The sequence below is a fragment of the Nesoenas mayeri genome (assembly GCF_963082525.1).
Source record: "Nesoenas mayeri genome assembly, chromosome: 25".
In the NCBI taxonomy this organism is placed as follows: Eukaryota; Metazoa; Chordata; class Aves; order Columbiformes; family Columbidae; genus Nesoenas; species Nesoenas mayeri.
The window spans coordinates 6,069,316-6,097,229 of record NC_137549.1 but is presented as its reverse complement, the minus strand read 5'-3'; the positions used below and the strand labels follow the sequence as shown (position 1 = coordinate 6,097,229).

At 65.2% G+C, this 27,914-nt stretch overlaps 4 protein-coding genes across 7 annotated transcripts; 1 reads left to right on the top strand and 3 right to left on the bottom strand.

The window, feature by feature from the left end:
• Window positions 1–3,649: 3,649 nt before the first annotated feature.
• On the bottom strand, window positions 3,650–12,127 carry PLPPR3 (phospholipid phosphatase related 3; the record flags this gene model as incomplete). Its single annotated transcript, XM_080359027.1, has 8 exons — window positions 12,037–12,127; window positions 6,663–6,755; window positions 6,276–6,461; window positions 5,984–6,113; window positions 5,573–5,768; window positions 5,441–5,498; window positions 4,985–5,158; window positions 3,650–4,894 (listed from the first exon to the last, which is right to left on the bottom strand). The coding sequence occupies exons 1-8, from the start codon at window positions 12,043–12,045 to the stop codon at window positions 3,650–3,652; spliced, it is 2,091 nt and encodes a 696-aa protein (XP_080215153.1). The 5' UTR covers window positions 12,046–12,127.
• Window positions 9,605–11,433, top strand: CFD (complement factor D; the record flags this gene model as incomplete). The annotated part of the gene is made up of 5 exons (XM_080359035.1): window positions 9,605–9,671; window positions 9,836–9,989; window positions 10,301–10,445; window positions 10,766–11,023; window positions 11,260–11,433. The coding sequence occupies 5 exons, from the start codon at window positions 9,605–9,607 to the stop codon at window positions 11,431–11,433; spliced, it is 798 nt and encodes a 265-aa protein (XP_080215161.1).
• Window positions 12,128–12,338: 211 nt separating the features above from the next.
• On the bottom strand, window positions 12,339–21,019 carry MED16 (mediator complex subunit 16). 4 transcript variants are annotated; one of them, XR_013923319.1, is made up of 15 exons: window positions 20,647–21,019; window positions 20,242–20,349; window positions 19,858–20,027; window positions 18,857–19,288; window positions 18,086–18,191; window positions 17,271–17,426; window positions 16,720–16,931; window positions 16,257–16,463; window positions 15,657–15,867; window positions 15,331–15,464; window positions 14,790–14,982; window positions 14,319–14,535; window positions 13,852–13,935; window positions 13,283–13,370; window positions 12,833–12,902 (listed from the first exon to the last, which is right to left on the bottom strand). XR_013923319.1 is itself a non-coding variant. In XM_080359467.1 (14 exons), the coding sequence occupies exons 1-14, from the start codon at window positions 20,780–20,782 to the stop codon at window positions 12,776–12,778; spliced, it is 2,493 nt and encodes an 830-aa protein (XP_080215593.1). In that variant the 5' UTR covers window positions 20,783–21,019; the 3' UTR covers window positions 12,339–12,775. The 4 variants fall into 4 exon arrangements, 3 of the variants coding, with proteins under 3 accessions (XP_080215593.1, XP_080215594.1, XP_080215595.1); XM_080359467.1 differs by lacking the exon at window positions 13,283–13,370 and having other exon boundaries at window positions 12,339–12,902; XM_080359468.1 differs by lacking the exon at window positions 12,833–12,902 and having other exon boundaries at window positions 12,919–13,465.
• An 826-nt stretch (window positions 21,020–21,845) lies between these two features.
• On the bottom strand, window positions 21,846–27,776 carry R3HDM4 (R3H domain containing 4). Its single transcript, XM_080359427.1, has 8 exons — window positions 27,547–27,776; window positions 25,314–25,468; window positions 25,081–25,199; window positions 24,770–24,893; window positions 24,341–24,426; window positions 23,308–23,393; window positions 22,960–23,015; window positions 21,846–22,526 (listed from the first exon to the last, which is right to left on the bottom strand). The coding sequence occupies exons 1-8, from the start codon at window positions 27,588–27,590 to the stop codon at window positions 22,423–22,425; spliced, it is 774 nt and encodes a 257-aa protein (XP_080215553.1). The 5' UTR covers window positions 27,591–27,776; the 3' UTR covers window positions 21,846–22,422.
• Between the last annotated feature and the right edge of the window lie 138 nt (window positions 27,777–27,914).

Here is a 27,914-nt window from a genome sequence, read left to right as displayed (position 1 = left end):
CCGAGCTGGGGACGCCGGGGTGGGACCGTCCCCGTGTCCCGGTCCAGATGCCGCTTTGGTCACCTCTGGTTAAACCCGGCAGCCAAGAGCCTCGTGCTCCGGCGCCGGCGGCCGGGGCGAGTTGTTGTCAGAGTTCGCAGAACCCGCTCCCTGCGGGAGATCCACGTGCGGCCCAGGAACCGCCGGCAGAGGCTCTTTGGGCCCTTTTGGTGGCCGCCGGCGCCCATTTGGTTGCCCTGGCTTGTGTGCAAAGTGCAGGCGAACGCGTTGAGGTGACCCCGGGACCAGGCGATGGGGGTTTTTCCTTTGGATCCCTGTGTTTGCATGTAAAGAATGTGAGTAACAAAAGGGTGTACATATTTATAATTTTTTTATACCTGTTGTAAGACATGAGGGGGCAGCAAAACCCAGTTTTTTTATGGTGAACAGATGTATTGTATATTTTGATAACAGCTATTCCAGGTTCAGTATTGCGGAAGGTGGGGTGGGGAGGGTGAGCATACACAACATCACAATTCCATTGCCTCTTTCAAAGAATGTTTGTAATGCAAAAAGAAATGAAATTAAAACTATTTTATAACAACCTTTGTACCTTTCTGTAGCTCCATTATTTACTGTTCAGATTGTAGAAAGCAGTTATTGGCCAGTCTGTACTTGTGCTTTCAATAAATTTCTTCTGTATTCTTTGCTTCTGATTTTCCTACTTTTTATTGTGCCTGTTTTGCTTCTGATTTTTTTTGTTTTCCTTCTAATATGTAATTTCAGCTGCCTCATTTTACATATCATTTGGCTCTCCCGCAGCTCGGGGCGGGCAGAGCGTTCGTCCCTCTCGGGGCCGGGGCCGCGGATCCGGCGCCCCCAGCCCTTCTGTGTCACCCTCCAGCACTTTATTTTTACCTCACGTTCCTAAACTTTCCGTGTGTTCTGGCTAATCCCATGAATAACCCACTCTCCAGTCAAACACATAGTGCTGTCTGTTGTGCTTCGGGGGTGTTGGGCTGCGGTGGTTGCGACTCCCGGTGCTGAGCGCTGGACCCAGCACCAGTGCTGAGCGCTGGACCCGGCGCGCTTGGGGGGGCTGCGGTGAAAGCACTCCTGTGTCTTACAGGAGAGCCGGGCAGCGGTACCTGCTTGGGCAGGATCCCCCTGCCCCTTCCAGCCCCCTCAGACAAGTAACGAGTTGCTAATTAGCTGCTGGTGCAGTAATTACACCTCCCAGCTCAGTTGTGTCGCCATGGAAACGGTGGCAGCCACTGGCAGGGGATCCTGGTCGTGTCCCCCCCCCGTTCCAGCGCTGGCCCCAGGGACCCTGAAGCTCTGGATGCGGTGGTGGATTCTCCAGCGCGGATGCTGTGGGAAGGGTGGCGGGTGGGCCAGGTCACCAGTGGGACCCGTGACGGGTGGGGCAGGTCACGAGTGGGCCAGGTGACCAGTGCAGGGTCAGGAAAGTCCCATCACGGGCACTGGGATTTCACAGACCATGAGGGAATCTGGATTTGTGCAATTAGCAGCTGGGCTGTGGTTAATGAGGTGACTTCTCGCCTGCAGCGGGAGGGGGGTCATGGGGCGGGTACCATGGGCTGGGGGGCAAATAAAACAGGGGGGGTGGTGCACGGGGGCCATGGGGAGGAGGAGGATGGGGATGCTCCCGCTCCCTCCGGGGCCCCGGGGGGGCGTGGGAACGCGGGGCTGGCAGTCGCCATGGAAACCGCTGGGTGAAGCGGCCTGTGACGCCATCGCTCACCGCAATGAGCCGTGAGAGCCGCCATGGCGGCAGCGCCGCGTGGGGGATGCGGGACCCCGGCGCTGGGCTCCGTCCCACCGCCTCACCTCCACCCGCGCCCCGGGGGCCTCGTGCTGCTGTCGGACAGCGTCGGACCCCCCAGTCACCAGCCCCTTAACCGGGCGGGCACCACCCGCCGGTGCCCCCGCCACCGTCCCCACGATCCCCCGCTAATCCCCGGGTGGCTTTTCCAGCACTGAGCGCGGGTTATGCCGGATAATCCATATGTTTGCAAGGCGAACGCTCTGGGATACCCACTGCTAATCCAATTGGCGCTGGCAGTTCGGTGCCATCGGCCGTTTGGTGCCATCGGTGTAGAGCCTGTTTGGGGGGCCCGGGCAGCCCCTGCACGGGGGGCTCAGCCCCGCTCGGCGGCAGCTCCGGGGGCTGCGGAGCAAAACCTGCTGGTGCTTTACAGGCCGTGACAAAAGGGAGCAGATGTTCCCCCGCGCCGGGGCTGGGTCACGCAGGGTTTTGCCGCCACCATACGAGGACGCTCTGGGGGAGGTGGCGGCACCGGAGGACACCCGAGGGGTCTCGGGTTGTCTGCACCGCTGCTGCCGTCCCTGCCCGTGGGTCGGAATCCCTGCCCGGCTCTCGCAGGAGGACGAGGCACCGGCAGGGTCACCGGCCTTGTGGCTGTGCCGCTGATGGTGACACGCGGTGCCGGATCCTGCGTTGCCACAGCAGCACGGCGGGAAACTGCAGCGGCGGCACTTTGCTGCCGCTGCGAGAGGACGGCGAGGGGGGTCTTGGTGACAAGGGGGGGTCTCGTTGCTCTGGGGCTTTGTGGGACAATCCGTGCGGCAGCGATGCCCTTGGACCCCGCAGCCCCCCCAGCTCCGCACGGCGCTGCAGCGATGGAGTCGATGGGATCGCCCACCCGAGGGCTGGTGGGCCGGAAGGGCTTCATTCTGGCCTGTGGATGGGGAGGAGGGTGCCTGAGCACATTTCGGAGCATTGGGGCCCCAGGTGGGCACATGGAAAGGGGGGATCTCAGTGCATCAGCACCACCAACCCCCCCGGCCCTCGGGCTGCTCGGCCGTGGTGCAGGCTCGGGTGGGGACCCCCCTCGCGCCGGGGGCGCTGCAGCCGCCGCGCCACAGTGCCCGCCCCCCAAACCCCCACCCAGCGAGGGAGCCGAGCCGGGGAACAGCCACACGTTTATTTGCTTTTCAAGCCACAGCAGTTCCAGCCGTTGCCCGACAGAAGAGCCTGGAGACCCCCCCATATCCCCAAACCCTCGCTCCCCAGCCCAGGGTTGCTGCTCCTGGGGACAGAGCTTGGCCCTGGTGTCCCCCCTGCCGGCCCTGCCCCCGTGTCCCCACCCCAACGTCCACCCTCTGTTTCAGCCCGTGCACTATTGTATTTACAGCCTCCCTCCCGGCACCGTCCCCCCAACACAGAGCAGTGGTGCTGGATGGGGGGCTGCGACAACCCCCGCACAGCACCCCCAGCACCCACACACATCCGTGTGAGCCAGGACCCACTGCAGCTCCCCCCAAGACCCCTCCATCCAGCCCCCCCAGCCCTTCAGCACCGTTTGCTCCCCCCGAACAGCCGTTCACTTCCCCGGCTGGAATGAATCACCCTCAGAAATGTCAGCACCTGTGTTAGAGAGAAAAAAGAAAGTCAAAAGTGCTCGGAGCTGCCCAGCCCCGGGGCCGTGGAGCAGAGACCCCCGGACCCCCCAGCTGCTGGGGGTCCCGCCGGCTCAGGGGCCGCTGTCACATCCTGTGCCGCATCCTCGTGCCGCTCGGTCGCCCCGATGCCAAAGGCAGCCCCGTCCTGATGCCCTCCCAACAGAGAGGGACCTCAGCACCACGGACCCCCCTCGGCCCCCCAGCTGGGGCAGGGACGCGGGGCTCAGTCCTTAAACCTCCGGCCGGCTTGCATTTTCTTGTAGTAGTGGTCCACCTCGCTGTCGGGCGGCCCGTCGCGCTCGGCCGGCTTCCTGCGCAGCGTGGACTCGCGGCTGGCCGTGCCCAGCAGCCCCTCGGGCGGCGCGTCCCCCCGCTCCCCCGGGATGGCGGCCAGGCTGCCGTAGCGCGGCTCGTCCTGCTCCACGTCGCTGACGGAGGAGCCGGGGGAGATGCCGGCGCTCTTGGGCGCGCGGAAGCCGCGGAAATCCTTGCCCGCCTCGCCCAGCTCGTAGGCGTCCGGCCCCTCCGGCCCCTTCGGCCCCGACTTCCACTCCCAGGGCCCGTTCCCGGCCGAGAGGTGCACGACGGGGTGGTGGGGGGCGTGGGCGTCGATGGTGATGATGCTGGAGCTGTCCCGCTCCGAGGGCGAGCGGTACTGGGAGGAGTCGGAGCTGGTGGAGGACGACGAGGTCTCCGAGTGCTTGGGGGTGACGGAGACGATGCTCTGCTGCTTGGACATGGCGATGACCTGCATGAGGCGCGGGGGGTTGGCCACGCGCTGGGCGGCCCCCTTCTCGGCCACCATCACCCACTTGGCGCGCACGGCCGCGCCGCTGCCGGCCGCGGTGCCGGCGCCCGCCTGGCTCTCCTCGGGGATGTGCACCAGCTGCGAGGCGCCCGCCCGCGGCTGGATGAGGACACGGGGCCCCATGGTCGCCCGCTCGGCCGCGCGCGCCTGCACCGTGGGGTAGAGCGACGGGGGGACGTCGTCACCGGTGTCCCCGGCGCCCCGGCCCTGCGCCGCCTCCTCCGCCAGCGTCATGCTCCGGCCCTCCAGCGACTTCTGCTTCCACTCGGTGATGAGCTGCTTGGAGCGGGAGGCGTCCACGGGGACGTGGATGGTCATGTGGCGCCGCGCGGGATCGTCCATGGAGGGGGTGTTGACGCGGGGCAGGGTGTTGCTGAAGGTCACCATGTTCTCCTTGCCCATGGGGCTGCGGGGGGCCAGCAGGTCCACGTCCACGCTGGCCCGCTTCAGGCTGCCCAGAGAGTTCTTCTCCCGCGGCACCGGCCGCGCCGCCTCCTCCAGCCGCGTCTGCGGGTTCAGCTCGTCGGTGCTCACCGACTTGTTTTGGTGGTAGACGGAGTCGTGGCCACGCTGTGTCAGCGCCCGCAGCGCGTCCTTGGTGGGGGCCGGTGCCGGGACCCTCTCTGCCGGGGCGCAGAAGTTGCCGACGGCATGGTAAGCCTGCGCGAGGGGGAGCGGGGTCAGCGCCGCCCCGGCACCGTGGCCCGCGCCGAGCGTCCCTCCCTCCCGACCCCATGGACCAGGACCCACCAGGTAGGCGGCGATGCCGGCGCCGATCAGGAACCCCACGTAGACGTCGGCGGGGTGGCTGCGGTACTGGGTGATCTGCGTCAGGCCGCAGATGCCGGCGGCGATGGCAAAGGCGAAGACCAGGATGGGCTTGAGGAGTTTGGTGCTGTCCGAGATGATGGAATTGAAATACATCTGGTGGCGGGGAGGCAGGAACTGGCTCAGTCACAGCACCCGCGACCGCTGCCATCACGGCATCGCAGCCCCCCGGCCCAGCCATGCAAAGAGCGCTTGGGTGCCCATGGAACCACCAGTGTCAGCGCACACATGCGTGTGCACATGCGTGTGCACGCACCCAGCGTGGGCACGCGTGTCGGCCAGTGCTTGGCCGTGCACCGGAGGGCGCGTGCCGACGGGAAGGGGACGCTGCTGCCCCAGCACATGCGAGGTGAGCACCGGGCAGCGCCGGGAACTCACCGACACGTAGACGGCAGCAAAAGCCGAGAGCGTCGCATGCTGGGATGGGAAAGTCTTCCTGCGGGGAGACGGGAGAGCGCGGTTGGGACAGCGGGAGGGTCGGAATCGCGGCGCGAGTCCCCCCGGCACTACCTGGCAGAGAGGATGGCGTGCTTGTCCGTGCCCGAGCAGATGTCCTGGGTGATGTAGGGGTTGGCGTCGCAGGGCGTGCCCAGCAGCGTGTAGTTGGGCTTGCAGACGGTCAGGAAGAAGGGCGCGTGGTAGCCGGTGGCCAGCTGGATGACGTCTGTCACCAGGGCGGTGGCACAGAGCCCGAACACGTGCACACCTGGGGACGGCAGGAGCAGGACGGCAGGTCACCCCCTGTCCCATCCGGAGCCCACCCAGCCCTGGGGCGCCCGCAGGCGCTGGGGAGGGTCCGCTGCGGTGTCGGGGGGGGGGACACTGTGCGTTGCTGCTGTCACACCCGGTTCCCCCGTGCCCCCTCCGGCCCCGGCCCCTCGTGCAGCCCCCGCGGCGGGCAGGACCAGCGGCACAACGTACCCACAAACCTTACGGTGCGGCGCAGGAAGGAGTTGAAGTTGCAGCCGCCGGCGTTAATGCTGCCCTCGGCACCGGCGCGCCCCTTCAGCCGGGACTGCAGGCAGTACACGATGCCCTCCCCGACCATGATCTGGGGACAACCAGCAGCTCAGGGGGCGCCGCCCCACGGGGACCGGGGTGTCCGGGGCACCCCCAGGCACCCCACAACGGCACCCCGGCACCCCCAGCCTGTCGCTGTGCTGGGCGGGCTCCATCCTCACCCCCCCACGGGGGGACAAGCTCCCGAACGCACCGAGGCGGCCGGCGCGGCGAAGGCCAAGCTGAGCAGCATGAGCAGCGGGATGAGCTCCTCGTTGGTCTCCACGTAGGGCATGGAGAGCGCGCGGTCGTAGCACTGGAAGCCCACCTTGGCCGGCTTGAAGAGGTCGGTCAGCTCCAGGAAGTAGAGGGTCACGATGGAGGAGGCCACGATGGGCAGCTGGGGGGGCCAAAGCGCCGGGTCCGACGCGCCGCCCGCGTGGAGGGGCACGGGCACCGGCAGCGCTGCCGCGGACAAACCCCCATCCCCTCCGTGCCAGGCGGGAGCAGCGCCCGAGGAAGGAGCCCCCAGCTCCGCTGAGCGGTGGACGCGTGTGACCCCCACCAACCACAGCAATGCCCCCACCCACCCCACACCCACCTCCACGAAGTAGAAGCAGGGCAGGAGCGTCATGCTGTCCTTGGGGGCCCGGTTCTTCTCCTTGGGGGGGATCATGGTCCTGGGGCCGCGGTCCTGCCGAGGGGCAGCCGTGTCACCCCCGGGCCCCCCTGCAGCCTCGGTACCTGGGGGGCTTCCCCGCCGGGACCCCCCAGGGCATCACGGTGGGGCAGGGACTGTCCGCGCTCCCCCCAGGGGACCCCCAGCACCCCGGGGGGGTCCGGCCGAGCCGGGGGCTGTGACAACAGGTGGGGCGGAGGCTCGGCTGTCGCGACAGGCGGCCACTATCGCGACAGGAGGCGAGGCCGCTGCGGAGAGCGCGGGGAGGGAGGGTCCGCCCGCAGAGCCCCGCCGAGAGGATGGGGGGTCCCCGGCAACCGCCGGGCCCAGCCCCCCGAAACCGGCCCCACGCCCAGCTGCAAAACGGGGGGGGATAACAGGGATGGAGCAGCGGGGACAATAGGGGGGGGGCATAGCGGAGGGGGGCAGTAACGGGGAGGTATTACCGGGGGTGTGAAGCGGGGGCAGCGAGGGGCTCAGCCCGCGGCCGGGGCCGGGGGGGCGGCCGCTCCCGGCGGTGCCGCAGCCGCGGGCGGGGGTCGGCCCGGGGGGCGGGGAGCGGCTCTTTGTGCAGCCCTGGCCCCCCCACTCACCTCTGCTGCGGCCGCCGGGGCCGAGCGGGGCCGGGGGGGCGGCGGGGGCGGCGGCCACGGGGGCTCCCCGGGAGCCGGGATGCTCCTGCCTCGGCGGAGTGCGGGGAGCGGCGGCTTCCTCCTCCTCCTCCTCCTCCTCCTCCTCCTCCTCCGCCGCCGCCGCCGCCGCCGCCGCCGCCTCCTCCCGCCGCCCCCGCCCCGCCCCGCCGCTCCCGGCCGCTCCCGGGGCGCTGAGACCCCGCGGAGCCCGGGATGGGGTTCTGGGGGGGGGTCGGGGGCGAGACAAAGGGCCGGGCGGGGCCGGGGGCGGTGAGCAGAACGGACCCGCCCCCGAACGCCGCTCCGCACCCCCGAAAGCTGCTTGGCACCCCCGAATGCGGCTCCGCGCCCCGGGCTCTGCAGCAGCCACCGGGGGGTCCCCGCCGGGGCTCCTTCCTTCCCCGGCCTCGCCCGCATCAGCCCCGTCCCCCCCGTGTGCTGCAGAGAGTGCAGGGTCGTGCCCCCCGTTCCAGGGACCCTCCTGCCCTGCAGAGCCCCCTCCCTCGCCCAGCTCCCCCACCCGGGCTGCCAAGCCGGGGCTCCCTCGGAATACAGATACATGACCCCCAAACTCAGCCCCCTGAGCTCCACCAGCACACGGGGGACAGAGCCCGCGCCAGCGCGAGCTGGAGCCTCGAGTGTCCCCAAGTTTGGGGCTTGGGGAGCTGGTGCAACTCCCTTTGCACCCCAGGGACTCCCAGCACCTCCCCGAGGAGGACGAGGCGCCGCTGCCCTGTCCCCTCTGCCTTGGCTGCCCCGCGCTCGCAGGGGATCCCATCCGCACCAGCCCTACCCCGCACGCCATCCCCTGTGCCCTGCACCCCACACCCACCCCACTGCCCCCCTGCACCCACTCACAGTCCTGCCCAGGCTCTGCGCAGCCCCGCACACCAACACCGGCCACCGTGCGTTGCCCTCGTTCCATTTTTGGCCTTTAAGTGGGCAAAAATCTCCAAGCGTATTTACCATCTAAATCCTGAATCCCTGGAAGCCGCGATTAAGCCGCTCTCCCCGTGGAAAATCCGCAGTTTGAGCCACGCGCGGCCACCTCCGGAGTCACCGGCACCCGCCGCGCTCCCGCCGCCCGCACGGCCCGACCCCTTCCCGCCACATGCTGCCCAACACGGGGGGACAGCGGGAGCCGGAGAGACTGTGCACAGGGACCCCCATTGCCCTGGGGCACCCCAGCTCCCGTGCCTTCCCCACCCATGGTTCCAAGGACAGTTGGGCGGTGTCCCCAGGGATGGGTGGGTCTGTGGGCACTGGAGGCCGGGAGGTGGCTGGGGCTGGGAGGGTCCGTGGCGTCTGCACGGCTGGACAAAGGGACCGCGGTAGCTGCGAGCTGTGCAGCCTTGTGGTGGAGGAGGAGGACGAAGGGGTCGGGGGCATCTCCAGCCCCAACCCCGAGCGGGCACAGGGCGATGTCCCAGCGCAGTGTCCCGGGGCGGGGCGGGGGTCGCGGCGACTCCCGGGGCTCGGGGACACGCTGGGACTGGCCGGGATCCGAGGCGGTGGCTCCGCTTAGTGGCACCGGGGAGAAAGGCAGAGAGGACAGGGGCTGCCGCTGCCATCCCTGCCACCGCCGTCACCACCGCCCCTGCCCCTGCCACCATCACCGCCACCATCACCGCCACTGCCACCATCACCGCCACCACCACCCAGCACTCACAGGAGCGTGGGGCTCCCCCCAGGGACCCTCACCAGGTGCTGGTGGCCCCGACCGCACTGCCCTTGTCCTTATCCTCATCCACCCCAAGAGCAAACCCCCAGGGGACGCTCAGCTCTGCTCTACAGCCTTGGGCACCCTCTGAGCTGGCACCCAGCGCCCACCGGCACCCAGCGCCCAGCGGCACACTGCGGGCAGCCAGGCGGGGTCCCTGGTTCGGGGGGGCTGCAGCCAGGAGCCTCCATGTGCCAAGTTTTGGCTTTGAAAACAAGGGAGCAGAAATCCCCGCCGGCGGGTGCCAGGGCCGGCAGCTGGGACGGGCTGTTTCCTCCCGCCCGCGCTCTTTGTCCCGGGAACTCTTGACCCCTTTTATAAGCCGAATACTTACAAACACTCGGCCCACGCTGCGGAAACCCCCCCGGCTCCCCCCGCACTGCCCCTTCCCGCCCCCCCGCTGCCCCAAAGCTGGACATAAAAACAAGTCCCAGCCCCAGCACCAGTTGAGCCGCGTCCGGACCCACGGACCCCCTGGCTGGGCAGAGGCGGCGCTGGGCTCCACCGCAGCCATGGGGCCGAGTCCCATTCCCACCCTCATCCCCACTCTGCTGCTGCTGCTGGGGGATGCGGTGAGCGGTGAGTGCATCCCCCCCGGGTGGGGACAGGGACAGCGCCAGCGCGGGGGTCTGCAGGCCCCCCATTCCTGCCTCCATCTGCAGCCACAGGGAGGGGTTCAGGGAGCGCGGGAGGGACCACTGGGGTGACCCCGGCTGACCTGTCCCCTCTCCCGCCTGCCCCAGGGCAGCCCCGGGGCCGGATCCTGGGGGGCTCTGAGGCTCAGCCCCACCTGCGGCCGTACATGGCCTCGCTGCAGCTGGACGGGCAGCACGTCTGCGGAGGCTTCCTCATCGCCGAGCAGTGGGTGCTGAGCGCCGCGCACTGCACTGAGGAGACGTGAGTGCCGGGGGTCAGCACAGGGGCTGCTCCACACTGGGGGGGCTGCTCCGTGCTGGGGGGGCTGCTCCGTGCTGGGGGGGCTGCTGGCCTTAAGCCAAATCCTGCTCCATCGCCCTGACCCTGGCGTGGGAGCACCGGGCTGTGCTCCTGCCTGTGCCAAGGGCTGGGCAGGGGCGCAGGACCCCTGGGAGCTCCTGATGCCCTGGGGGCGTCTCTGGCACCCCGTTTCCATGACTGGGTGCAGCAGCTCCCCCAGCTCTGCGTGCCCCGTAGGGGGGACAGAGCCCCACGAGCTGCGTCTGTTCCAGGGACGGCAAAGTCTTCCAGGTCCTGCTGGGCGCCCACTCGCTCACGCAGCCGGAGCCCCACAAGCGCCTGTACCGGGTGCGCGCCCAGATCCCCCACCCTGGCAGCAACATCCACAACAACAAGGACGATCTCCTGCTGCTCCAGGTGGGCTCAGGGCTGCCAGGACCCCCCTCCCTGCCACGCGCCAGGCACAGCCCTGCTCCTGCACACCCCGCTGCCCCTGGGACCCCGGGGGTCACTGACCACGGCGGGAGGAAACGCTCGAGGCCAGGACAGGACCGCTGGGCTCCCCAGTCCTTCCTTCCCCATCCCCTGGGACCGTCCCTGTTGCTCCCGTCAAATACCTTGGGCTGCAGGTCCCCGCCTGCCCGCCTGGGGCTGCGGGCCAAGGCAAAGCCCTGAGCCCGGCCCAGGCTGGGCTGGTCCTGCCCCACTGACCCGAGTCCCCTCTTACTTCGTGGCAGCTGGAGGAGAAAGCGGAGCTGAACGCGCACGTGCAGGTGCTGCCGTTCCAGCGGGAGGACAGGGACGTGGCGGCCGACACGGTGTGCGTGGTGGCGGGCTGGGGCACCATCAGCCACAGCGGCCGCCGGCCCGACAAGCTCCAGGAGGTGGAGCGGCCGGTGATCAGCCGCGACCTCTGCAACGAGCGCACCCGCCACGACCACACCATCACCCACAAGATGATGTGCACCGACTCCCGCAGGAAGGACAGCTGCAAGGTACCGCTCGGCCCCGTCGCCACGGCCATGGGACCGCGGCCGGACCCACGGGCTGGAAACCTGGGGCTGGGAGGGGGCCGTGTCCCTGGGGTGACGGGGGCTCCCTGCCCTGTGCTGGCTGCTGCGCTGCAGCCCTTGGGAGCCTGGAGAGCTGAATGAAGCTGTGGGCATAGCCCAGGGCTCCTGGGCCGTGCTGGCGGCCCCCCCGGCCCCGCTGACCATCCTTGGTCCCACAGGGTGACTCCGGTGGCCCCCTGGTGTGCGGCGGGGTGGCCGAGGGGGTGGTCACAGCCGGCTCCCGTGTCTGCGGCAACTACAAGAAACCCGCCATCTACACCCGCATCGCCCCGTACGCGGCCTGGATCGACGGCGTCATGGCCGCGGCGGCCGGGGAGGGGGACGCCCGCTGAGCCGCCCCGGGGACGCGGCTCCGCACCCCGGAACGCTGCACTGCTGAGCACGGGGCGCCCACTGCTCCCAGAGCTGGGGGTCCAGCAGGAGACTGGGGAAAGGGGGTCCCCGGCTGTGGCTCCGACTCGCAAAGCGCGGGGTCTGGCTGGGGAGGGCGGGGGTCACCGCCCCCCCGCTGGTGGAAGCCACAGGCTTTGCTGAATGTGCCCGTAGCGCTGACCGCAACCTGCTGCAATAAAGCGATGACGATTCCTGCACAGCTGCTGGGGCCGTGTGGGGGGCTGCAGGGGAACCCCCCACCCCGAGGGCACAAGACACGTGGTGGGAGATGCTGAGGTTGAGCCTGTGGGGACAGTGTGGCCAGCGTCCCCCCCACAACCACAGCTGGGGGAGCCCAGCCCATCCTGTAAGCACAGCTCCGCCCCTCCTCGGGGGGCACACGGACCCCACCGGACCCCATTCCCATCCCTGCACCCCAGCCCATCGCCCCGACCAGCATCAGGGCCACCGCACCCCGCAGCTGGGACAGCAGCACCACCCCTGCTGTTCTGTCAAAGCTGAGTGCCCAGAGACACAAGACAAAGGGTCGATGCGAATCTCACCTGGCCCATACCCCAGGACCGCTCTTCACACACGCTGCGGGGCTCGGCTTTGTCCTCATGACTGAATGCTTTCTCCTCCCGTGTCCGTAATAACCCAACAGAAGCTTGAAAACATTAATTCATTGCCCCTTCCCATTTTGCAAACCACGGCAGCTCCTTCCCTCATCAGAGACACAATTAACAGGGCGTTCCTGCTTCTGTTCGCGCATCGACCGTCCCGCTGTTGTTGGCGCTGCGTGAGCAGAGCCGCAGGAGAGTGCGAAGTTCTGCAAACAAACCAAACATTCCATACAAAACTAAGTGAACTTTTATTTACAGAAGAGCGGTGGGTTCAGAGGGTTTGCTGTATTACACACAGAGTGACGGTGACGTCTCCCAGCAGCAGGACGAGCTGAGGACGGGGCGCGGGGAAACGGGGGCAGCAGCTCCCGCTGTGCTCCCCGAGCCGCCCGGGCGAGGGACGAACACGAGGTACCGGGGCTGTGCTCCCCTCTCCCCGGGGACCGTGTCCGTTCAGTCCCCGTCACCGCGTTCTGCCCACGAGGGCCCAGCCCAGAGCCACCAGAGCAGCCGGACTGTCACCTCCCCGGCAAACCTGCCACCCCCTCCCAGCTCTCGCTGCGAGGGGAATCGCTCCCTCGTTTTAGGGCAGAAAGATGAAGGCAGGAGCAGCGGCCCCGGCCCACGGGAGGAGCTGCGGCCCCGTGTCCGCGGCGCGCCCGGCAGCTCCTGGCGCGGCTCAGGAGTAGCTGAGGGGCATCCTCCTCCACAGCCCCCCGCACAGGCAGTTTTTGATCCAGCGCTGCTCCCACTGCTTCACCGCCGTCACTTTGTTGGGCGATTTCAGCATCGTAACGCAGCCGCACCTGGGGAGGGACAAGAGCCGCGGTGTCTGCACAGACCAACAGGGAATCCAAGGAGGAAACAGCGTTTGCCGTTGGCGGGTGGGGTTTGTGAGCACTAAAAACCAGCTGAAACCATGCAAACAATTATCTTAAACGGAGAGAAGTTCTTTGGGAGCAGAAGGGCATCTGCAAGAGAACAGCCCCCAGCTGCTATTTATACATAAACCAGCAGACACTCATCTTGTACAAATGATCTGCTACAGAGACCTCCTATTAAAACCAATAATTAAAGCTAATTCAATCACATGATTAGACGGATGTTTGCTCCCTGCATTTTGAAATCCAGGCTCCTCTGTGAGGGTGGATGAAGAGCACAGCACAAAGGGACTTAAAACGCAAACCTAGTTTGAAAGACGACCCAAAAATGGCACCACGGATACTGTGATTATTTCCTCCAAGAACGCCCGTAGTTCTATTTACAGACCAGACCTGCAAAACAAGCCGGGGATCTCTCATTATAATGAGGGCTCCTCCAGCCAGGTCTGGTCTCCGTTCACCTGTGCGGCCCGACTGCCCAGATTCTGCTGTCAAAGCAAGATCACACTTATTCCGTGACGCATTCAGCCCTTAGGTGAAACGCAGTTCATCCTCACGGAGCTGCGGTGACTTTGCACCGGGCAAACGAAGGTTTTTAATCTACCAGCCAGGCTGTGATGACGCAGCAGCAGCGGCCTCGAGTCAGAGCTGCTGCTCCCCGGACCCCGCTGTCCCCAACCCAGCACGGCCGCTCGCTGCGGGCACTGCCACCCACCCACCCACCCGCGTGGAGCAGCCGCGCTCCCTCCTGCGGCCACAGCGCCCGCGGAACGGCACCGGGACGCCGCTGCGACGGCAGCAGGGGCTGGAAGAGCTGCCGAACGACGAGCCCGTGCCCAGCGCCACGCCGCAGGGACGGCTCCCGGCCACTCACCTGGTGCAGGACTTGCACTCCTCCGTGGGGTACGCTCCCAGGTGAAGCCGCCTCAGGTGATCGATTTTGGGCTGTCCGGGTGCCCTGGGGAGGAAGCAGAAAAGGAACTTTTCTAGCAGATGGCTGGCTTGCTGAGAGCTGTTTCCAGGGCAGGGAGCTGCAGCGCCGTGGCCAGCACAACAGCTTTGACCACCACACCATCGAGTGCCACGGGGCCATGCTGACACCTCTCTCACCACAAACGAGCATTCTTTTCCCCTCTGTTTGCCACCTCTTTTCAAGATTTTACATTCCAGCCCATTGCAAGTTAAGAAATGAATTCAAGCAGAGAGGACAAACTGCTCTCGGGTCACGCCAGCAAGGGGATGAGCCAAAAACCACAGAAGTTCCAGCCCAGGGACCTCCCAGAGCTGCAGAGGGACCCCGGTGCCCCCAGCACAGCACCCGCTCGCCTCAGGTCTCTATACCTGACAAAGGCATCGAACTGAGAAGAGACCGTGTGACCCACAAGCCCGGGAGCTTTCCCAAACTGCAGCCGCACGAGCTGCTTGTTCTGCAGCTTGCTGATAATGCCGTCGTTGATGGGCAGCCAGTCAATGTTGGGAATGAGTAACTGGCTGGGCAGGAGGCAACACTCATCTATCAGGGTATCGTCTGGCTCCGTTATGTGATTTTCCTCACGACCTGCACGGAAAATGAGGCAAAGAGAGAGAGAACCAGTGTGACCTTTGAATGTCTCGTGTAGAGATCGAGAGAACCGCGTGCAGTTTCCTCCTCCACCCGCCAACGCAGCAGAGAAAACAATAAACTTGGCAGCTGCGCTCGCCCTTTCTGAACAGCCCAGACCCACCCAGGAGTGACGGCCACAATTATTCCTTTCGCACACAACCCACGTTAAGGGAGGATTCTTTTGTTGAGGAAAACTGGCAAAGGCTTACAGCACAGCCAGAGCTTGGTCAGGAGCCTGAAGAGGAGGGACATGCTGTCCTGCGTGTCGGAGGTGGCCGTGTAGACGGGCAGGCAGCTGGGCTTGAGCAGCCCCCAGATGCGGATCACCACCATCAGCTCCCGGAACATGCCCAGGGCCGCGCCGTCGCGCAGGAAGCTGTGTCCCGGCCGCACCGGCGAGCCCTGCGGGGAAAACACGCTGAGACTGCGACTCACGCACACCGGGACTCACACAGCCTGCCAGAGCCACGGCTCCGCTTCCACACAACTCCTCTCCAGCACCGCGCGGCGCCGGCTGCCGGAGCGTGCCGGGGAGCCGGGCGTCGCACAGCGGTTCATCGACAGTTTAAACACGTCCTGCAGCCACTGAGCCCATGTTTCCAAGTGCAGCTGCCACTCGCGCTGCCGCCGATGCCCAGATGGGCACAGAAAGGGCCGTTTTGTATCCCTTCTGTTCCGTACGCTCCTCTCCTGAGCGTTTGTTTGGCCAGGACTTGGCTGGCGGAGGCCGGAGCCCCCGCGGGTGCTCACCTGGTTGGGCAGGCTGGCCAGCAGGTACAGCACAAAGTCTCCCACCCACTGGATGAGCTGCTGCAGGGACTGCAGCGTGGTCATCTCCAGGACAAACTCTTCCGTCTTCAGGTTAATCATCACCTTGTCGATGTCTGAAACACAAGCAAGAAAAAGATGGATCCGAACTTCACCCTCTGTCCCTGCGGTGCCCGCAGCGGTGCGCTCCTCCTCCCCAAACCCAGAGAGTCACGATGAGGTTGTGACACTCGATCTCAAACCTAAAAGGGGAGTGACCCAGTACAAATCCTCAGAACACACTGCCAGGTGCCACGAGCAATCCCTACCTATGTCGGTGATCTTGGAGCAGATCTCGGTGAGCCGGTCGCCGGGACTCTTGTCCGGGGTGTTGAGGAAATGCGGGCGCAGCAGCGACTTGAGGGTGCAGCTGATGGCGATGAGGAACAGCTTCGCGTGGTAGTCGCACACGCGCGCTATCGTGCTGGAGGAGAGCTTGCAGAGAGACGCCTTCATGGCAACGATGCGCGTGGAGAGGACCTGATCCACAGGGACACCGGGAAAATACAGGAGAAAAGGCAGAATTAGAATAAGCTCATTAAACAAGCTGCTTTATTCTCTGCTCTCCGTTTCTGCCGTGTGAATGACAGGAATAGTGAATGCCGTTCTGTGCGTGTACAAACAGTGCTGCTGTTCACAGAACATCTGCCAAAAATAGACTTTACCAGAAGTTTCCGACAGGTAGAGACCTGCTAACAGTGCAAGCAAACACTGCACAAACGGAGGTTCTTCATACCTTGAGCACCGCTGGAGCGCAGTTTGGAGCCGGCACAGCCAGGCCGGCAGAGCCGCCGGTGCCCCGAGCGCTGCGATTCCTGCTCCCGCCTCCCCGCCAACACCCCCACGCGCAGGCAGGAGCCCCCGCTGACCTGCTGCAGGGCCGCGTTCTGCCGCATGTACTCCTCGTGCAGCTTCTCCACCAGGTTCTGCACCATGTTGGGCTGGACGTGGAGCAGGATGTCCCACCAGTCGTAGCCCGTCACCATGCAATACTCCAGCAGGAACAGCAGGTGACGAAGGGACATGTTCATGTCCAGCACGTGGCCCATGGAGGGGGAGATGCGGAGCATGCTCAGCTGAAGAGAGGAGGCAAAGCAAAATCCACATCAAGAACTGCATTGAAAACACCCCACAAAGCTGTAACACAACATGGGGCCAACTGCACCTCAGTCCCAACCCAAAGACACGACCCCTGCCGTGAGGGGACACGTCCCTTCCCGTTGAACACGGATCGTGCGGCGGGAAGGGACATTCCCAGGGTTTTTCCAAGTGATCCATTGCCACTCAGAGCCTGGACCAGAGCAACCCCCGCGCTCGCTACCAGCGCGATACCTTCCCGTGACTGTCGATGCCGGCCAAGGCCAGGGACGTCCAGGACAGCTGCATGGCCTTGAAGTGGATCAGAGGACCCGCCGTTCGCTGCCGTTTGAGGCTCTGCTCGTCCACGGGGCGCTGCGAGGACGAGCCGTAGAACACGGCCATCATCTGCAAGGACAGGCGATGGACAATGTGGACGCTGCCGTCGTGGAACGCCAAAGCCAGCCCTGCGGGGAGAACACAACCACGGCTGAGCACGCGCCTCCTCCCGGCACAGCCCAGACCTTGCCCGTGGCCACCAAAAGCCCAGGTGGCAACCAGACAGCACCCAAAGGGCTGTGGGGTCCAGGCACATCCCTATTTGAGGCTGTTTCACAGAGATACGCCGCTTTCCATGGAAACAAAACAGAATGGCCAGGAAGAGACCACATCTTTCAAAGCTCTCCTACCAGCATTTCATACGGTTTGTTCTGAATTCTTACTGCAGCCACCGTTCGGAAGGTGAAGCAGGTAAAGCTTCAGGCACACTCCACATATGTAGGAGAAAGACAATAGTGACTCCTTACCCAATCCAGGGAAGAATTTGGTGTCGTTCGCCACCTTCAGATCGGTGTTGGTCAGGGAGATGGGCAGCTTGGGCAGCGCCACGGCCGAAACGCGGTCCAGGTCATTGGTGGCAGAAAGAATCCGCCACTTCAGTATCATCGGCTGCTTGTCTCCAACTTTTAATAACAAGTAAACAAGTGAGACATCTCTCCCCACAGAGATCAGAAAATACATCCCCCGTCCCTGCTGAACGACGCGGGACTGCACATCAAGCACCGACGGTTTGTTCATTCTACCAGACCGCTGTATTTCCCTCACATTTCCCCAGGGCTTTTTCTGACTTTAGCAACTGTACAAACACCACCTGGTTTTGCTGAATCTCTTTTGATGGGAGGCTCTGCTGGTTGAGATTTAAAAAATCCTTTTGTACAACACTCCTTCGTACTTCACGGGAACAAACTGCAGAGATTCGATTTGGTTATATCTGAAATCAGGTGGAAAAACACACCGACCAGGCAGCCTGACTGAACCAGCTTTGCTACATGATCGTTTTCCTTTCACAGGCTCCGCTCGCTCGGCTCCCAGCAGGACGCGCAGCTGCGCAGCTTAACACAGAAAATGTCTTTGATTGAGTGAAAGCAACAATCAAACCACTTCCTGGAAACCAGCAATTTGTTGCCTGAGCTGCAAGCAGGTGGAATAGAGCCTGTGACTGAGAACACCCGAAACATAAACATGGCATCCTGGATAATCCCGTCCACGCCACAAGGGGTCTGAGAACCCGTCCTGTGCTTTCACTGGGACTTTGCTCCTACTTTAAAGAGCAGAAACTCACCCACAGGGGAGATCTGCTGGAAGATGTTGTTGACCGGCAAACCCTCCTTGCGCAGGGACCAGCACTCCACGATGCTGCTGCTTTGGTTGGAAGCACAAAGCAACACCTGCGAAGCAGAACCCACACTGCAACCATGGGCACTTCCCACCTCCCCGTCTCCTCTCCTCCCAACGCGTAACGGCGAAGTCCCTCGTCCCAGCTAGAAGGACAGAGGCAGAACTGCGCCATGTGCGACCACAGCCTGCGCCTCTCCACGTAAGACACAGACTTCGCAGGCAGAGCAGCCCCGTGCTCTCCAACCACCTCCAGAGAGGTCAGGTTCATGGAAGCACTTCGCGTCCAGAATCGCACTATCAATCCCTTGGCAAATAGAGTTAAGCTACTAAATTAAGTCAGATCAAGAGCTCTAAGTGTTCTGGAGAGGGGCTGCTTTGAAGCTGAGACCTAAAGATGAAAGGCTTCACGTCCCAGCGCTCCTCAAACACCAGCACCAGATTCGGAACACACACAAAGCAAAGTCCAACCAGGTAACAAAGGCCAGGGCTGTTCAGGCTGCTGTTTCAGAACCCGAGGGCTCGGCTCTGACACCCCCAGAGCTTCTAAGGGCAGCTGAACTAGTGGCACTTCCAGAAACAGCAACTAGAAACACAAAGGGCACTTCAGGACACACTGCTTCACCTCCACAGCCATGTGGGGAAGCCAGAGGTGGAGCAAACGGCCATTTCCTCGCTATTCTCTTAACTCCCAGCTGCTCAAACAGCAGCCGCTCACCTGCTCCGACATATCCCGAGCGAGAAATTTCAGGTGAGTGATCGCTGGGTACTTGTCTTTGCGGGCAGGGTCGGTGGTGCAGCGCATGAAGAGCGAGGGCAGGATTTCCGTGTCTATTTTGCACTTCTCGTTCACCACGCTGACGCAGACTTTGTAGAACTGGACAGGGGAGGTGCTGCTGCCATCTGACGTGGCCACCACGATGTTCCCCCCGCCGGTGAAGGCGACGTCGGCCAAGGCGACGCGGCAGCGGAGGCGGCACAGGCTCTCGGTGGACGTCAGCACCTGCCCGTTGGGCTTGAGGAGCGAGACGGTGACCAGCCCACTGATGGTGACAGCGATCCAGCCCTCCATGGGCTTCCCGCCAAACAGCGTCAGCGACGGGGAGAACTTGACCCTGGAGAACTTCTCGCCGAAGTTGGATGCTCCAGACTGCGAAGGAAGGTAAAGGACACAGAGAGGTTTGCACCCAATACACACAGAGCGCTCAGGACCGTGGAGCTCTCGGTCTGCGGGGCCACGCAGAGTCGGGCGAAGGCACTGAGCTCCCACCCCAGAGCGGTTCCTGCTGCAGCAGGAGCCCCCCGGCCCCTCTGTGAAGCCCCCGGACACAGCTCTCCCACCTCATCTCTGCGGGCTTGCCAGACTCGCTCATTTTGAGCCGGACAGAACCAGCTGCATTTCTGAACAAGCAGCTCATCTCCACGCACACGTGGGTCCCGTTCCCCAGCCCCTGGGGCAAACCTCAGGACCTCAAATGCCTTTCTTCTGAATTATTACCGGTAGGCAAACAGATGCCTTTTTCTCCATTTCACTGGCAAGGCAGCTGGAGCAGACAGACTAGGGGAGATTTACATCCAGCCCCCGCTGAAATTCAGCTGGAACTGGGAATCTGATTTTCCTTTTTGACTGCAAAAACTCCCCCCAAGGCCACAGAGGGAGTGAAGAGAACATGGAAGGGGGTTCCCAAGCCCTCTGCAGTGACCTGAGCCCGGACAAACCTTCTCCACGTGCAGAGCCAGCTTCACGCCGTTGTGCAGCCAGGACAGGGCCACCACCGGGTCCCCTTCCACCACGCTGCCCACGGTGCTCTCCCAGCTGTTGGCCAAGTGGTCGGTCATGCTCCAGCACTTGATGTGTCCGTCAGCATCTGCCGAGAGCAGCCGGGAGCCTGCGACAACAGCGCCTCATCAGAACAGGGCGGTGCAGCCAAAACAATCAACCGAGAAACCGAACCACCCCAGTGCGGTTCAGATAGAGACAGACGCTTCACAGCTGGGAGGTGATGGACAAACTGCCTCTCCATGACGAATCACGCACTGCGGCTTTAGGAAATACACGCACGAGTGGGGACACAGCGGTAACACAAAGGGGTCCCAGCTCACCTGACTGATCCCACTCCAAACACGTGATGACTTCGGTGTGGCCAGAGTTGACAGAATAGACATCCCACGGGTGCTCGGTGTCGATGATATGGACCATATGGGTGAGATCTGCAAGAAGAGAGAACCGTGGTGTCTCGTCACCAGCTGGCATTTCTAAACCCACAGCGCCGGTGTGAGCGAAGACACAAGGTGTCCCCCATAGATCAGCTTTGGGAAGGGTGACAACTGCACTTGGCCGCTCAGGTGAGGTACGAGACACCAGCGCTGAGCTTGTCCCGGTTCAGCAGAGCGAGAACCGCCCCCAGCATACGAGACACCACTGGATCTCGGGAGCAGGACAGGCCTGCCGCGTCCGTGAGCCGAGCGGGGTCACGGCGGAGCTGCGGGCGCCGCCCGCCGCCCTACCCTTCTCCTCCTCGTTGCGCAGGTCGGTGGTGAAGGCGATGAGGTTGCGGCAGGACCAGGCGCACACCAGCGGGATGGACGGGCAGTGGTTGCTCTTCGGCTTCTTCTCCCACTCGCACACGTACGCCAGGTCCATGGCGGCGCCCGGCCGCGCGGGAACGGCCGCTCAGGCCTCCCCGGCCGCCACGACCGCCGAGCCGCGGGGCACGGCCCGAGCCCGGTGACCCCGGGGGACACCCCTGCGCAGGGAAAGGGCGGCAGCCCCGGAGAAGCCCCCGCCGGTCCCTCACGGGGGTGCCGGGGACAGTCCCGCTCGCTCACGGGACCGGGGGCGACACCGGCACCGGAGCGGCCGCACCCGCCGGCCCGCGCCGCCTCCCGAGGACCCCGCCCCGCCCCTGCGGGCTGCCCTCCGCGCGCCTGTGCCCCGCCCCGCGCTTGCACCCCGCCCTGCGCGCTCAGGCACGGCGGCGGACAGCCCGAGTCAGAGGCCCTCAGCGTTGGGGCGGGAGGACTCGCCCATCAGCTGATCTAATTTGCATGGGCGCCTACCCAGAACCCGCCGGGGCAACCTCAGCAAATATAACCTGTAGATTTGGGAGATTTTTGGTGAAGCCGAGAGAATCAAGGTGTGCAGAGGATGATAAACCCGGGGGATCTCACATCGCGTTAAATGGCGTGTAGAAAAATAGTCACCCTGTCAGGAAAATTTCTTCTAGGGGGAAGGTTAAATAGCGCAGCGGTGGGTGTGCGAGTCGTGCTCGCTTCGGCAGCACATATACTAAAATTGGAACGATACAGAGAAGATTAGCATGGCCCCTGCGCAAGGATGACACGCAAATTCGTGAAGCGTTCCATATTTTTGGGACCCCCTCCCGCCTTTTGCAGGCGGTGCCCCATGAGCCCCCGGGTCCCCCGCTGCGGACGCCGCAGACCCCCCGAGACTGATGATCCCGGCCCCACCCGAGTCACTCACCCAAAGGGCTGGGGGTCCCCCTGCCCCGCGGGGACAATCCCCTCGGTTAATGTCCTCACAGCCAGCACAGGCACGGGCCCAGCGCCCCCAGGGACACGGGGACACCCACAGACTGCTCCATAGATGAGCAGCAAGAGCACAGCAGCTGGATGGGCCCAGCTGTGCTCCTCCAGCACACGTACACATATATATATATCTATATAAAAATACACACACACGTATGTACACATTAAAAACCACACGCTATATTACATTTAAAATCAGCCCAGCGCACAAGGTGGGGCTGCCAAAACAGCAGTGGGGCAAGAGCACCAGGAGCTTCCCGTGACCCCCCCCAACCGCCCTGTCCTGGGGGCTGAGCCCCCCAAAACACCCCATTCAGGGCTGCGGGTGCCCCGGGACCGCGCCAGCCCCGCGGCTCTTCCGCTGGCTCAGCATTGGCTCAGCACCAACACGAGCTGTCTCACCACAGAAAAATCTGGACCAAAACCACGCCGGGAGCGGCAGCGCCCGGGGGTGGGGACGGGCTCGGCCCAGTCCGATTATTTTTAAAAGCACCTGGGCTATAAATAGACACACAAACAGTTCCAGGGAGAGCAGCTCCGGCCGGGCCGCGGCGCCCAGGGACGGGCAGTGTCTGTCCCCGGCCTCAGTCCCGGCGTCCCCTGGGAGCCACCGGAGCTCTGCACCGACACCTCTGCTGCTGGGGTGGAGAGGGGATGAGCCCAGCGGGGGGCACAGGGGGTGCTGGGGGCAGATCCAGAAGGTGTCAGCGCAGCGGGGGCGGGGGGTCCCGGGTATCAGCTCATCTGCCCCAGGTAGGCTGAGAGCAGCAGCTCGGGGCGCAGGAAGACGCGGTGCTTGTTGCTCACTTTCATTTGACGTTTCCCTTCGATGTCCGAACCTGGTGGGGAGAGGCAGTGTCAGCATAGCCCTGTCCCCCTCCCTGGGTCCCAGCGTCACCCCCCTCCAACAGCTCACTGAGCAGGCAACTGTCCCCCCGTTCCCCATCCCCACATGTCCCTGTGGGCACCACGTTGCATCTTTAGCCCTCCCGGGACAGCCACGGGTACGGCGGGACAGAGACCCCAGGAGCATGTGCTGGCTTTGAGACACCCAGACATGACACCCGGGGCGGCGCTGGCCCGGCCGGTGTCCCCACCGGTGCTGCCAGCAGCGTGACCACAGCCGGGGCTCCCCGGAGCCGAGTTATCTGCGAGCTGCAGCACAAGGTGGGGCTGAGGGGAGGAAGAGGCTGAGCTGGAGAGGAGAGATAGTGATGAAGAGCAGGGAAAAACAACAACAAAACCTGAACCAAACAAACGCGAGGCTCTTACTGGCAGAGACGAGGTCCATGTACTGGCAGAGCGCGTGGAGCAGGAGCCTCTCGAAGCTGGGGAGACGGGGACAGGGTCAGAGCAGCATCTCCTGAGCGTTCCCTCCTCTCGTTCCTCCCACGGACCAGAGATGGGGAGCACGAACTGGCACGAGCCCCCACGCGTGGGTCCCCCATGCAGCCCTCCCCCGGCAGCTCCACGGGGACCAGGCCAGGCGCGTGTCCCCAGACAGAGCCCTGAGCCCGGCCGTGGGGTCTCCTTTGTCCCCAGAGCCCCCGGCAGCCTCGGGCACAGCTCAGGACCCTCCTCCCTGGGAGCGGTGACACTGCCGAGCCCACTGGGCAGTACCTGTTGTCCATCAGCGCCGTGTAGACAGAGTGAGGGGTGACGGAGAAGAAGGCCAGCAGCTCCTCCTCCAGCCCCTCCAGCGTCCCCTGCAAGGATAGGGGGGCTGTGAGTGAGGAGGGGGCACGGCGGGCACAGCCCCAGCAGGATGGGGTCCCCAAGGAGTCACCCCGGCAGCCCCCAAACAAGCGCTCTGGACGCCAGGAAGGAAAGCACAAGGAAAGGCAACTTCTCCCCTCTCCACAATGTGTCCCCTGCCAGCTCCACGGCACGTGCCAGCGCTGGCTCCGTCCCCACTCGGCGCGGCAGCGGCCGGGGATGCCCCGCGCCTGCCGTCACCCTGTCCCGGTGCCACCCTGCGCATCGCCCGGGCAGAGCGGCTCCCCGGGGCACCCTGACCCCAGGGAGCGGCAGCAACCAGTCTCGTTTGAGAACAAATTGAGCAGAAGCCAGGAGGAGCCCAGGCTGCTCTTAGAGACTCTAATTAGCGCCAGGAAAAACAAACAGAGCCGGAACGCAGCAGCGCTGCGGGGAGGGCGCGGGCAGCTCGGCTCCCCGGCCTCTCCTTGAGGTTCAGCTGCTCGCCCTGCACTTAACGCAGCTTCAGCCCTTTGAAAATGCGCTTGAGTCCTTGCAAACAGCCTGTGTGGACCACTTGGAAGACCCAAAAGGCTCCACCGCTGCCCCTGTGGGCGAATGCGTTGGGTTTCCCCTGTCACCTGCTGCTCATCGAGCGGAGGCTGGAAAACAACCGCGTAAAAATGTCCCGAACTACCAGAACGCTCTGAACTGAGCCGGGAAACGCAGTGTGCGCAGGGAGCCGAACGCCTGTTTGCAATCGGCCGCGGCCGCAGAGCTCACGTGAGACCCGGAGCAGCTTTCCCGGCAGCTCATGTGAAAGTCGGCACTTGTGTGGCTCGGTGACCACGCGCCGGCTCAGGGGACGGTGCTGGGACGCGGCTCTGGATGAGGCTGCATGTGGGGCCCTGGCAGCCACAGCCCTGCCCTCCCCAGGACCCGCCAAGCCCCAGCTCACCATGGGGATCCGGCCCCGCTTCAGCGTGGCGCGCAGGCGGCGGCTGATGCGCTGGAAACACTCCTGGGGGGTGTGGGCAGGGGGCTCTGTGGCAGAGAGGAGACACAAGAGACTGGGACACAGCTCCGGCCACAGCTCAGGAGCCCAACGTCCCCCCAGCCACCCCGGGGACACCCCGGCGCCTCCTCTGCTCCTGGAGCTGCACAGTCACTCCAGAGCAGCAACACCCTCCGCAGCTGAGGGGCCATGGAGACGCTGAGGGGCCATGGAGACACTGAGACGTGGCCCCCCCGGGCCCGTCAGTCCCCCCGGCTCAGCCTGGCTCCCTGGGGGGAGCAGGACGCAGCCCTCGGGGAAGGGCGCCCTTCCCAAAATGCACCCCAGGGAGGGGAGGGAGAGGCCTCCCCACCCCGCAGCCCCTCCCAGCACCTTTCCAGGGCTCCCCGTTCCTGCTGGGCAGCTTCCTCCTCTGCTTCTTGCCGGCCTCCTCCTCCAGGTACAGCAGCACTCGCTCCTGCTCTTCCCCAGACCGGTTCATGAAGTCGTTCCAGATCTGAAGACACAAGCAGGGGCTGTTGTGCTGCAGAGGAGCGTGGGGAGCGCTGGGTGGCGTCTGCCCCCCAACCCTCCTCCCCCAGCCCCCCGCCCAGGAGCAGCAGCTCGGGCCGGGGGGCTCACAGGGCTCCTGGGGTGGTACCAACACCGCGGCCACGCCAGGGACCCCCGGCAGCCCCGCTCACCTCCACGTAGGTCTCGTTGTTGCAGGCCTCGGTGAAGATGCTGGGGGCGGCAGCGTGGGCGAGCTCCCCCTCCTCGCTGCCGCACTCATCTCGCTCCAGAAGCGTCATCAGGTAACGAGCTGGGACAGAGCAAAGGCGCTGGGGGGGGGGCAGCATCCTCAGGGAGCCCCTGCACCCCCCGTGCTGCAGGGGGGGCTGGGGAAGCGTGGCGCTCGGGCTGCCCCCATCCTTACTGTTCTCCAGCCTCTGCAGGCTCTTGCGGCCCTTGGCCCGGGGGGTGAGGTCCGAGTTGCGGATCGCCTTGTTGATGAAATACTGCTTGCGCTTGGCCGGGGAGAACCGCTTGGCCGGGGAGTCCTCCAGCGGGGGCAGGCAGTCCTCGATCCTCCTGCGGGGACACGCGGTGACAGCGGCTGAGCCCCCGCGACAGCAACCGCATCATCCCCAGCGTCAGCGCAACGGGCACCGCGTCCTCCCCGGCCCCGCACGCCCTGACCGCAGCCGCGGCACCCCCAGCCCACGCTGCCAAACCGCGGCTCGCTCCGAGGACTCGCCCTGTTCAAATTAGCAGCCAGACATCCCAGGTAATTAACTGCACCAGCACGCAAGGCAAGACAAAGAGATTCATTCCTGCGGAGGCGGGGAGGGACCCGGGGTGCCCCCACAGCACCTGGCGTCTGCTATCGCACAGCCAGAATGTGCCGCCGGAGCTGCCGGCACCGTCCTGCCCCGCGGCCACTGCGGTGACCGGCAACGGGCCCGTCACCCGGTTATCGAGGGCAGCGGCAGCCCCCGCCCCGGCCGCACCGTCACCGCCGGGCGGGCGCTTCCTCCCGCCCGTCCTGCAGCCGCGGCTGCTCCCCGCGCCCCAGCACCGGCTGGGTCCTGGTTCGAGCAGTGGCTGCACCGCTCCCGACTACGGCCCAGGGTGCTCGGCTGCTGTTCGTAACAACTCCTTGGTCAGGGCACTGCTTAGATATATGTACAATTTAGGAATGACCATAAAACTTAAGGTGATTTGGTGTGAAATGAACCCAAGCAGCGAGCGAGCAGCTCCCTGGGCACGGAATGCAATAGCTCCGGCTTCAAAGTTCACCAAACTCTGCCCAACACAGGAAGTTTCACCATCTTTTTGCTGGTTCTTTGCCCGCTTGCCGAGGTTTCCGCATCGCAGCTTCCCCTCGGGTTTGCGTGGGGCTCCTTTTGGTGAGGGGGGAGCACACCAGCACCCCCAGCACAAAGCACCCCCGGGAGCGCACGGAGGGCTGGGGAGCCACCCGCCCCCTCAGCACCGCGCTCTCACCGCTCGTGGGGCCGTGACCCGCCAGGCACTGCGTCCCCACCCTGTCCCCCCCTTCCCAGCGCCCTGGGGCTCGGGGAGCCCTGGCACCGCAACCAGGCACCGGCACAGCTGTCACCGGGAAGGCAGCCAGCACCTCACCCCTGCCAAAGCCTTGATTTGTTTTCCCCCTTCCCACAGCTGGGGACAGCGATGGGACCCTTGCTGCTGGGGAGGGACCAGCCCAACCCTCCCCGCCCCAGCTGGAGAGAAGGGCAGCGGGACAACGAGGAGGCTCAGCGCCCAGCCCCTGCTGCAGGGGGAAAAAGATGGTAAAACCCACTGTGCGACAAAAGCAGCCGCGCGAGCCCCCGCGCTGCTGGGACCCCCCGCTGGGCTCTGAGCCCCCGCGCTGCTGGGACCCCCCGCTGGGCTCTGAGCCCCCGCGCTGCTGGGACCCCCCGCTGGGCTCTGAGCTCCCCGAAGCCTTGGGGACTGTTGGCAACCCGGTACCTGCCTCGGCACTGCCACGTCTGCCGCTCGGTGCTGCCACCGGGCAGGATCCGTCCCCCGCCTGGGAGACCTGCGGGTGATGGCGACCTTAGGCCAGCGCCGGCAGAGCCGGGCTTGGCAGAGCCGGGCTTGGCAGAGCCGCGGTGACCCCTGTTCTCCGGCCCTTATCCGTGACCCCGGGACCCGTCCTGGGGACACCGGCCCCGGGGCCACCACACAGACACGGGCAGCTTCTCCTCATCTGCAGGCAATAAACTGCTCCCCACCAGGAGGGTTTTACCCCGTTTGTTAATCACCGTTCGGCCGGCAGGACGCGGCCCCGCCGCAGCGGCTCCCAGGGACCCAGGCCCGGCTCCCCCGGCGCGGTGCCCGCGGGGAGCGCCGTGACCTCCAGGGGGGTAACACCAAGTAGCCCATTATCCGGGTGACGGCTCCCGCCGCTGGCACCGCCGAGGCCCCGCGCTCTCCCGCTCCGGGTCCAGGGGGCAGACGCTCCCAGGGCAGCGCAGCCGCCCCCCGCCGCTCCCCCCGGGGGCTCCCGCCGGGAAGCGGAGCCGCCCCAGCCCGCGGGGGTCCCGGCGGGGACCAGGCCGGGAGCAGAGGCCGCAGCCGGGCCCACGGGCAGCCTCCCCGGCCCCGCGGGCAGCCCCGCCGCCCCCCGGCCCCGCACTCACGGGTACGGCTCCTCCGCGCCCGCGCCGCCCCGCAGCACCACCATGGCCGCTCGGCCCGGCCGGCGGCACCGGGGCTCCGCGGCCCCGCAGGAAGTGGCGTCAGAGGGGCGGGGCGGCGGGGAGCTGAGTGGCGGGGCGGCGCGCTGGGGTCACGGCGGGTGCGGAGCGGGACGACCGCGGATACCGGGCTCGGCGGAAGCCGGAGCTCCGTGGCCGCGGCCCCTTTAAATCCCCCCGCGGGGCTCTTAAAGGGGCCGCGCCCCGCATGGTTGCGCTCCCCCTCCCAGCCGCGGGGCGGCGCTGCGGTTGCGCTCCCGGCCGGCCCCGCGGCTGCGCCCCGCGCGACATTTGCATGCGGCCGCGGCGGC